Raw genomic sequence first — 10,651 nt, 5'->3', positions numbered from 1 at the left:
CCCACAACACCCACTGTCCTCACAAGGACCAAGACAAGGATGTCTTAGGGTCTGACCGTTGGGGATGGCTAGAGCGTTCAAAGCGATGAACTGAGTGGAGATGTGGTTAAAGCCATGGGGTTGGGGATGGTTTGGCCATGGATGGTTGCGCTGTAAAGTTGGCCCACACGCATGAGGAGAGCCCTCTCTCAGCTCCTGTTCCCCAAGGGAATTCAACTGACCCCAGAGTGATTGACCATCAGCATGTCTAAGGCTGTCTATACCAAAAGTGATAAAGGGACACATTGTATTCCCAATGCCCACATGAAACGTGCAGCTCAAAAATATACAAATACCTCTCACCGAGTGTGATATCCTCCCTGTGGACTCGGGTGTTAGGGCACAGAGGAGGGGAGAGGAGATGATTCATTCATCCTGGGGATGTGTGATGGGTAATTTTGTCTGTCAATTTGGAGAACATTTTGGATGACATTAACATTTATATTGGTGAACTCAGACTAAAGGAGATGTTGGTAACGTTGCTAGGCCTTGTCAAATCGGTGGAGGGCCTGAAAGGAACAATAGACTGACGTCCCCGCAGAAGAGGGCAGCCTCCAGCAGACTGCCTTCAGACTTCATCTGCACCACTGGCTCCACTGGGCTCCAGTGAGCTGGCCTACACCCCAGCTTGTAGGTTGGATGGCCTCCATAATCATATGAGCCAATTCCTTCTAATAAGTCTCTCTCTGTCTGTCTCCTTCTCTGTTTCTGTCTCTGTCTCTGTCTCTGTCTCTCTCTCTCTCCACATCATATTGGTTATGTTTCTCTGGAGAACCCTGACTAAAACAAGAGGGGATATCTGTGCCCAGTTTTCAAGGTCCACAGGCTCCTGGCCAATGGGAACCAGAATAACTGGCAGAGGAATATGCTAGAACAGAAAGCCTGGAAGCACGATGGTGAGGGCCAGCAGGTAGGCCTTAGTGGCGTGTGCTTAGGGTATTGGAGAGAGAGAGATCTCAGGTTGTGACATGGGATAGGGAGGATGTGTGGGAAATCCCTCTGGCAGTCATGACTTTCAAGCAGAAAAATCATCGGGAACACGCAGACACACACACACACACACACATACCCATACACAGACAGCCCTGAGGGGTTAGATCTAATCTCAGAAGAGCAGCTAAGCCCTTTTTTCTGAGTCAGTTTCCCGCCAGCTCCTGCATCCAAGTGAAGATCAGGATCTGTGACCATGAATTTGCACACCGCATTCCTGCTCTGAGCTGCTTTAGTCTCTAGGAGGGCCTGGGCTGACCATGTGATGAGGTTGAGGAGGGAGAGGCTGAGGAAGGCTGGAGCACAGAGGCGTGAGAAGGGAACATCGGGGGAGGACCTGCCTCTATCCCAGGAGCAGGATCTGTATTGTATTTGTGGAAGCATTTACCTTCTTACATCAAATTCTGAAAATTAAATTTTTCTTTTTTTGTGTGTGTTAGTTTTTTGTTTGTGTGTGTGTATCTGTGTGAGGAAGATTGGCCCTGGGCTAACATCCATGCCCATCTTTCTCTACTTTACGTGGGATGCTGCCACAGCCTGGCTTGATGAGCTATGCGTAGATCTATGCCCAGGTTCCAAACCTGCGAACCCCAGGCTGCCAGAAGCAGAGTGCAGGAACTTAACCACTACACCACCGTGCTGGCCCCAATTAAGTTTTTCTTAAATTCTCTCTCTTTTTTTTTTTTTTTTGTGAGGGAGATCAGCCTTGAGCTCACATCCATGCTAATCCTCCTCTTTTTGGTGAGGAAGACCGGCTCTGAGCTAACATCTATTGCCAATCCTCCTCCTTTTTTCGTCCCCAAAGCCCCAGTAGCTAGTTGTATATTATAGTTACATCCTTCTAGTTGCTGTATGTGGGACGCGGCCTCAGCATGGCCGGAGAAGCAGTGCGTCAGTGCGCGCCCAGGATCCGAACCTGGGCTGCCAGTAGCGAAGCATGCACACTTAACCGCTAAGCCACCGGGCCAGCCCCTTAAACTCCCGTTTTTAATAACTATAAAAATTTTTGACATAAGCATAAACTGATACAGAACTTGTGAGTTCTGTGCAGAGCACCTCTCTTGCTGAACCATATGATGGTGAGCTATGACACTGATGTCCCCCAATTTTTCCTGATGTCCTCTGGTGACATACACTTACTGTGTATCTCCTACAAACCAGGCCACTCCCCTCCATCCCCACAATGGAAGCACTGAAATAGACTTCCCTTCCATACGTGACAACTCTCTACTCCTCAGACCCAGTCAGGTCACACCCTTGTTGCAATAATGTCCTTCAGAATCAAAGGAATTTATGGATGTAGGTATTTTTCATTTCCTGATCGCTTAAAGATGCGGGTTGGGGTTTTTTATTTGCCCTCTTTACAGACCTGTATAATTTTTAAATGCACGTATGGAGATTTAGATTCATGTGGCCACTGCCATTGTATGTCAACCAGAAGTTCTCAAGTATGTATTTGAAACTTTTAAAAGTTTTTATCTGCCATTTTGGTGGTTTCATCTTTATAGTAGCTCAGATAATCTCCTCTGAAGTGGAGATAAACAGAAATTTTTTAACAGCATTGAAAAATATATCATACTTCACTTGGATACCTTAATACTAGTTTTTTGCTATGACACACAGCACTACAATAACCGTATCTCTACATGCTCTGTGGTCCACATTTGCCCGCCTGGAACTATCACTGGGAGTGCTGTGTAGTAGGAAGAACACATCATCCAGTGTTGGGATCTGGTGAAATACGTGTCAAAGGAGTGATTCAATTCATTCTCCAGCTTACAACGTGAGAGAACCCCTGTTAGTCCATCTCCTGTCCCCCACTTGATGTATTTCACAGTGTGTCCATCTGCTGGGTGCATAAGGGAACCCATTGTTCTTTGGTGTTATGTTGATGATCTGGGACATATTCAATCTTTTCAAAGGTTTATTCACCTTTTGAGAACTGCTCAATACCTTTGCTCAAATGATACGAGAACTGGACTTATTCTTGTTTATGTGTAGGAGTTCAATATATATTCTGGATACTGAGCCTTTCGCCGAGAGGAAATAAGAAACTTTTAGAAATAGACCTCTTTGTGCTGTGAAGATGATTTCACACTGAAGGACGCGAGTCGGGGTGGAGGGATCATAGGAAAATCACTGCTGCGATGGGGGATCTGGGCCAAAATGAGTAAGATACTCATTGCTTACATCCCAGAATCTTTGTTTTGTATCAGGCTATCAGGATAGTGTTTGAGACAGATCGCACTGTTTGTGAATTGAGGAGTGATCATTAAATTCTCTGTTTTTAAAAGAAATATAGTAGAAAACCCAGTTATATTAGCCCCATACTGTGGAGGATAGTGAAATGCCATGAATTCGCTACCAGGTGATAAAAATAAATTTCAAAGTAACTAAGTTTTTTAGACTATAGAGAGGTTTATTTTAATATCATCATAAGGTAATAAATTACTGAAGAAAACAATCATAAATATCACCTTGTTCTGTTGAAAAGTCAATGAGGTTTTTTCTCAGGACAGAGGAAAAATCTCTGAAGCTCTGTAGTCTCTCGCAGTATTTTTCTGGCAATAGCAACTGCAAGAACAGGCTCGTGATGGGGAGAAAGATCTGATTTCCCACAATCTAAGAAGATGGAAAATGTCCTCTTTGTTGACATTTCTTGTTCAAGAAGTTCAAGTTGAAACAGGAATTCCATCACTGAGCACCAGGAGAAAGGGACATAATATGTTAATCAGAGGGCTGAATAGGGGAATCACCAAATGCAATAAGGGACCTGAGATGTTGCATCAACGGTCTCATCACGATCTCATGGCGACATCTGGATTTGTGAGGCCTGAACTCCTGCTGATCTAGAAATGAGCAGCAGGTGACCCAAAGGCGCCCACCGGGAAGGCAGAGTCGTGACACGCACCACACTCTCAGGGGCTTCTTCACAGGATCATCAACCTTCAGAAATGAAGCAGTGTTGGTCCGAGTGGTAGAGGAAATCCTGGGTCAGCTCTCCCGGGTCAGCTCCTCAGTCACTCCCCATCTCCAGCCTCTTCCTCACTGAGGGTCAGGTATCCCCCCAACCCTTCACCTCCACCATGGGTCCAGCAGCTTGTCCCAAGCTCCTCCTCCCTTTATCTCACCACTGTCAGCCCCAGACCCTGCTACCAATCGTTTTAGGCTCAGGACTAGAGCGAGTAACGCATCAGTCTGCTCCCTTTACTCAGTTCCTGATTCTCCCTCTCATGGGAGGGCCTAAATGACCTGGTGGGAGCTCTGATGGAGGAGACAGGCCTGCATCCCGATACCTGTAGCCTTGGGGAGGGTTACAGGCAAACATCCTTCTTCTCCTTCTCTCCCAGCCTCTTAGCAGGCAGCACACATAACTCTCAGTGTGATGGTCCCTGTCCTCGCCCCATCCATTCCTGGTCCTGCTCAGCTGAGAGCATCAACAGCAGCTAGTCCCACCTCTCTCCTAAGTCACCTCTGCTCCAGGCAGGGGATGTGCGGTGACTCAGGATCTGGGGTCTGCAGGAGGCTGGCTGCCAGGTTCATGCAACAGGCTGAGCCAGAATTCCCCTTGTTCCCTGGAGAACTGGCCTCCTCTTAATCTCACCTACATAGACTCTACTGTTCACCTTCTGCCTCATCTGCTGGGACCTAAGACACTTTCTGTGAGAACGCAGCCCTGAACTCCAGCCTTTTGACATGAGTCTGCAAGGCCTTCCCAGCTCTCTTCCTGGGATGAGACCCAGGCCCCTCTCCTCTTAGCCCCCTGGATGAGTCCCCTTCCCCTTGACACACCACGTGGAGCCACCATGGGGCTCTCCCCCAAATGTGAGTCCTGCTCACGACTTGTGTGCCTGCTGCCCCCACACCATCCCCACTGGGCCCAAGGAGACTCTTCCAAACAGAGGATCTGGTCTGAGTCAGTCCTGACTTTGCTAACCCCCTTCAGCACCCACAGGCCCTAAGCCTAGGTGTGGGCCCTCCCCTTTCCCCCTGGCCTCACCAGTGAGGAGACACCACAGCCCAGGGCTGAGCTTGTCTAAGTTGTTGTTCTCGAGTAGCATGAGAACATATTCTTATTCTCCTGGTCTCGTTTCCACGATGAGAAAGCACAGTGAGGGGGCAGGCGTCAGGCTGAGAATCCACCATTCCCTGTCCTCACTCCAGGCTATCTGCCCCTCCCTTCCCTCTCAATGTGCTCTCAGTACCTGTTACTGTGAAGGACTCAGCCTAGGATGGCAAGGAGAAGAGAGCAGGTGAGGGTCACCAGGAGGATCCAGGGGATGGGAGTGGTGGCTGTGGCCCTGGATTGGGCTGTAGCCGGGCCCGTGGTTGGTGATGCTGAAATGGAAAAGGAACAGTGACAGCCTTTGTCCTGATCCCAAACGTGAAGGGACTCCTCCTCAGCTCCTGCTGCCCCAGACACCTCTAATGCAGACATTCTCTACCCGTCTACTGGAGGTGGCTGCTGTGATAGGCCCTGAGGTAGGAAGGGAGAGGGAAGATAGGCCCTGTCCCCAAGGGGCTCATCCAGCCAATGGGGGAAGCAAGAGCTACAATGTAACCAATCACTCCTGCTGTGACAGAAGCGGAGGCGATGCCTGAGGATGGTGGTAGAGAAGTCCCCTCAGGAGCTGACATTTGGGGTGGTACTGAAGGATTTCCGGAAACAGACCAGGTGAGATGACAAAGAAAAGTTAGGCTAAGAGGGGGGAACAGTAAGCAGAAAAGTTCTGGAAACAGAATGATGTCCTCATGTTTGGGGTCAGCCAGAAACCCACGGTGAGTGGACAAGAGGGATGTGCAGCGAGGAAGACATGTCAGGAGCTGAGAAGGGAAGGAAGGATGGTAGAAGCTACCTATGGCCATTGTTCTCCCAAGAAGAACTCACCGCGGATGGATCACCCTTTCTCACACACACAGACACACACACACACAGACACACACACAGACACACAGACACACACACACAGACACACACACAGATACACACACACACAGACACACACAGACACACACACACAGACACACACACACACACACACACACACACAGTGGGGCAGGTTTGTCTCATCTCCAGAGAGCTACCACTCCCTCCTTCTCCTCTCAGATACCTGTTGTCTCCTGCGTTTTCAACCCGTGGACCAAGAAATTTTCAAGCCATCTCCTGCAGTCTCCCATCGAGATGTTTCTGAAGAACTCAGTCACGTCCCTGTCACTCTCCCACATGTCTCTCATCCGTCTGCCTCCAGGTTGAAGCACCGTCCAGGTTCCATTCTCCGAGCCAAAGAGGAGGAACATCTGTCCATGGAGGCCGAACTGCCAGGAGGCGCTCGTGCGTCCATTGGCTTTACGCTGACACATCATCCTGCCCTGCATGGGGAGAGCATCTGCCACCCACCCATGGGAAAGAGGTCAGCCTCTGTTCTGGGTAAATCGTTTGCCCCCCGCCACCCCAGTGTCCAGCCCCTCTGGGCCCCTTTGCATCTATCCTGTTATCTCCTCCCCTGCCTGCCCTTTCTGCTGGGCTACTTCGAAATGACCAACATCAATTCTTTGATTTGACATGAGTGCAATCAAGGCATCTTACCCCACAACCTGCTCTGTCCCTTTCTAACTTACCCCTGTCCGTGTATTTCTCGGGTTGAATGTTCGGAAGCTGCTGTCTGAGCAAGTCCCCCACGTCTCTCAGCGTTTCCAACTGTTCCTGCCAGGCCCTCGTGCCATTCACCTCCTCTCCCAGGAGACTCAAGGATTTCACCTCGTCTCTGCCACAGTCATAGGAAAGAAAAGTCTTTCCATCTACCTGGCCTTGAACCTCACACCGTGCTTGTCCAGGTCTGGGCTCAGGAATGATAGTGAAGTCATAGCAAAGAGAGCCAGCATCTGAGAAGGAGAAACCGCAGGTGAGCGTTCGGGTTGCGGGAAAAGAACCTGTAGGCAGCCTCCACCCCCATCTCTGCCACAGCAAGAGACTCTCTGAAGGGCTGGGCTGCAGAGCAAACAATGCCCCTGCTCCACCCTCCCCCTTAGCAGTTCAAGGCTAGTGCCCCTCCCCTGCTGGAGGAGCAGGAAGAGGAGGAGGAGGAGGAGGAGGTGTCTGCCTGGCAAGAAGCCACGCCCCGACCCCCCATCCCTCAACTCCAGGTTCTGGGGGTCAGGTGTAGAGGACTTTGCCAGGGTGTGTCTCAGGCAGGCGGATAAGGTGTCAGTTGGTAGAGACGTGATTAGGGGCAGTTCCCATTTGGGAAGGTGTTGGAGGCCCTGGGGAGCATGGGGACGGGGTGAGGCGGGCAGTGAAAGGGTGTGAGCTGTGGTGGAGGAGCAGGGGCTCCTGGGGCTGCACGCGCGCTCATCCTCTGTCCAGGCGGGCTGGGAGGTTCCCGGGGGAGAGAGGTGGGCAGGATGGAGGGTGTCTGGGGACAGTGGCGCGAGCAGAGGAGGGCAGAAGGCGCCTGGGTTCACGCCCCTGCGGGAACCGCCGTGTCCTTGGCCACGGCTCGGGTGCCAGGGGCTCGGGCTCCCACTTCCCGACGGGCTGGGCACAGGGGTCCTCGGCAGCCTGTCCCTCCGCGCCCTCTCCCTCCCCTGACTCCCTCCTCCGGTTCTCGGGAGTTTCTTCTGTGCCTCCTTAGGCGCCTCCTTCCCCGCCCTCCGCTTGCCGGGAGGCGAGAGCGGAGTGGGGACGGGAGCCCGCGGTGAAAACCGAAGGGGAGACAGCAGCCCCACCGGCCGAGAAGACACCTGAGCGCCCGTGAGCCCCCGTGTCCCCTCCCCCGATCCTAATCTATGGCCCCCCCCACACACACTTCCCGCAGGTTCCATCCCGAACTCACCTCCGCGCGCCGCCCAGTGACAGTCCCGCAGCAGCAGCAGGAGCGCGAGGAGGAGGCCGAGACTGAACTTGGGGCCCAGGGTTGGCGCCATCGCGACCTGCAGCGGGGACGGGGACTCCGCTGTGCGCAGAGCCCGGCGGGCCGTCACCTCACGGTGGCACCCAGACGGAGTCACTGTCCTGACCGTGTGCGGCGGCGCGGGTGGTCCTCACGGAGCTCCTCCCCAGGGCCCGCCCTCTGGGATTGTTTGGCAGATGATGTGGAAGTCAGTTCCTCTCCTCCTGCCACCCAAGTTCCTCCCCTTTCTCCTCCGGCCCCTCAGCCCCTCTCTCCTCCACCATCCCCCACCCTCCCGTCTCTGTTCCACCTTCACCATCATGCCCGCTCCTCTCAAACGACCCACCATTTTCCTTCTGGAGGACACTCCCGTCTTCATGAAAGAGACGGAACACAGCCGTCAGCTGTCCTGTCGTCGACGGTGTGCTTTCTGGTAGTTTTGATCCCAGTGGAGCCCAAGGCCTTTTGGTAAACAGATTAACTCCTCTTTGGGGAAGTTTGGGGTGCTGAGTTCGGAATTTGAATTTCCCCGTTTCTGCTGCGGAAAAGAATCTGGCGCCGCCTGGAGGCCTCTAGAGGAATTCCTGCCCGGGCAGCGGATTCTGCACATGCTGATTTGAGCCTCCTTGGCATTTGGATTGTCACACTGTGCAAGAGACATGTAAGAAATGGCGGGCTCATGGGGACATGGAGAATAAATTAATCGCACGTTGAGTCTGAGAAATATTCTGGAGTCCTCTTCAGTAGGGCCTGTCTTTGGCTTTATTTCCACACATCAAAGACACTTGAAGTGACAGAGGAAGGCAGTGCCTGGGCCATCTCTCTCATCACCTCTGACCCTGGCCCATGACTTCTGGGAAGGCAGCACTAGCACCTGGCTTAGGAGACCTCAAGTGAGTCCTCAACATGATCCTTGCCCCTGCATCCTCTTGGGATCACTTGCCCCATCTCTTCGTTGAATCTCTTGTCATTCCCCGAGGCAGCACTTCCTATGTTACAAATGAGAAAATTGATGCAACAAAAGATGAAGAAGCCGGCACAGGGAAGGCAGCCAGAATTTCATCCAGATACCTGCTGCCTGTTTCTGGAAGTAGGATCTAAAGTCCACATGCATAAAAATTACTTCAGGAGCCAATTCCACCCACTCTGGGGTGTCGTGTGGGTCTGGGGACCAGGAACTTGCATGGGGGTGAGCCAGGAAGAGCCTGGGTGTCCACAGAGGCCCACCCTCCTCCCGCCTGACCATCCTGCCAGGTCTCTAATGCCAGCCTTCTGAACCATCCTTTTCTCCCAGTCACTTGCCTACTTCACCGAACCTCGTGGGTTGGGGCTGCCAGGTCCGTCCTGGTTGCCTCCTCCCAGGGATGAAACCCAGCCTCCTGCCCTGCTCCCCCATGCATGGGAGTCTCTTCCCACACACAGGTCACCTGGACACACCAAGCTCCTGCCCCACCCAAGCATGGGTCCTGCCCACCCCCTGTGTGTCTCTTGTCTTCCACACCACCCAGCACACGCCCCTCCTGCATGGAGACCCTAATGAATGAGGCCAGAACATTCTAATCTCATTTATACCTGTCAATTCACAGAATTTTCTGCTGTCCCACATCCCTGTCCTCGAGTACAAATGGGCCCTGTGCCCTGGTACACGCCTCCTCCACTCTCCCAGAGCCTGAGGACACTGGGGACTTCTCCTCTCTTGGAGCTCATCCTTTCCACATGGAGAACGTGTGCAGTAGGAGGTCTTAGTGTATTTTCCTCCTTAGATGGGAAAAGGCTCAGTGGATGCGGGCAAAGTGGGACTCAGGGTCTCCCCTGTGCTCACACCAGGCAAAGAGCTCCCCAGAGCCAGGGGCCACTGGACTCCACCTTCCCTCGCATTTCTGCCCACAGTATCTGCTGCCCTCACATGGACCAAGTATGGGTTTCCCCATTGGGGATAGGCAACGGGTTCACAGCATCAGTTCATCTAGAACTGAGTGGAGATGGGGTTAAAGCCACGGCATCGGGGATAGTTTGGCCATGGGTGGTTGTGCTGTAATGTGGGCCCCCATGCAGGAGGAGAGCCATCTCTCCGCTCCTGTTCCCCAAGGGAAATCAACTTATTGCTGAGTGATTGAGCAGCACCATGTCTAAGGCTCTCTATACCAAAAGTGATAAAGGGACACATTGTATTCCCAATGACCACATGAAGTGTGGAGCACGCAAATATACAAACACCTCTCATCGACTGTGATATCCATACTGCAGCCTCAGGTCTTAGGACACAGAAGAGGGGCGAGGAGAGGATGCATTTAGCCTGGGGATGTGTGATGGGAAATTTGATCTGTCAACTTGGAGAACCTCTTGGATGAGATGAACATTGAAACCGGTGAAGTTGGAGTCAAGGAGATGGTCCTCCATATGTTGGTAGGCCTTGTCAAAACAGTTGAAGGCCTGAAAGGAACAAGGAGACTGACGTCCCCAAAGAAGAGGGCATCCTCCAGCAGACTGCTTTCAGACTTCATCTGCACCATTGGCTCTGCTGGGCTCCACTGAGCTAGTCTACACCGCAGGTTGTGGACTCGACGGCCTCCGTCGTCATTTGAGCCCATTCCTTAAAAGAAGTCTCTCTCTCTCCACAACAATCTAGCTCTGGTTCTCTGGGGAACCGTGACCGAAACAGGAGGGTAAGGAAGACCTAATGGGACATGACATGTGTGCCCAGCTTTCACGTTCCACGGGGTCTTGACCCG

At 52.3% G+C, this 10,651-nt stretch overlaps 1 protein-coding gene across 2 annotated transcripts; it reads right to left on the bottom strand.

Moving 5' to 3' along the window:
• Window positions 1–3,429: 3,429 nt before the first annotated feature.
• On the bottom strand, window positions 3,430–8,392 carry LOC101389168 (UL16-binding protein 6-like). Of its 2 annotated transcripts, XM_087428402.1 has the most exons (6): window positions 8,266–8,392; window positions 7,863–8,099; window positions 6,649–6,912; window positions 6,141–6,416; window positions 5,235–5,367; window positions 3,430–3,975 (listed from the first exon to the last, which is right to left on the bottom strand). In XM_087428402.1, exons 2-5 carry the CDS (start codon window positions 7,951–7,953, stop codon window positions 5,252–5,254), a joined length of 747 nt encoding a protein of 248 aa, XP_087284528.1. In that variant the 5' UTR covers window positions 7,954–8,099; window positions 8,266–8,392; the 3' UTR covers window positions 3,430–3,975; window positions 5,235–5,251. The 2 variants fall into 2 exon arrangements, with proteins under 2 accessions (XP_087284528.1, XP_087284529.1); XM_087428403.1 differs by lacking the exon at window positions 8,266–8,392 and having other exon boundaries at window positions 3,430–3,726; window positions 7,863–8,138.
• Between the last annotated feature and the right edge of the window lie 2,259 nt (window positions 8,393–10,651).

This window comes from Ceratotherium simum, unplaced genomic scaffold (assembly GCF_057802395.1).
Source record: "Ceratotherium simum simum isolate JZ-2026a unplaced genomic scaffold, ASM5780239v1 HiC_scaffold_45, whole genome shotgun sequence".
Classification (NCBI taxonomy): Eukaryota; Metazoa; Chordata; class Mammalia; order Perissodactyla; family Rhinocerotidae; genus Ceratotherium; species Ceratotherium simum.
This window is presented reverse-complemented; position numbering and strand designations above follow the sequence as displayed.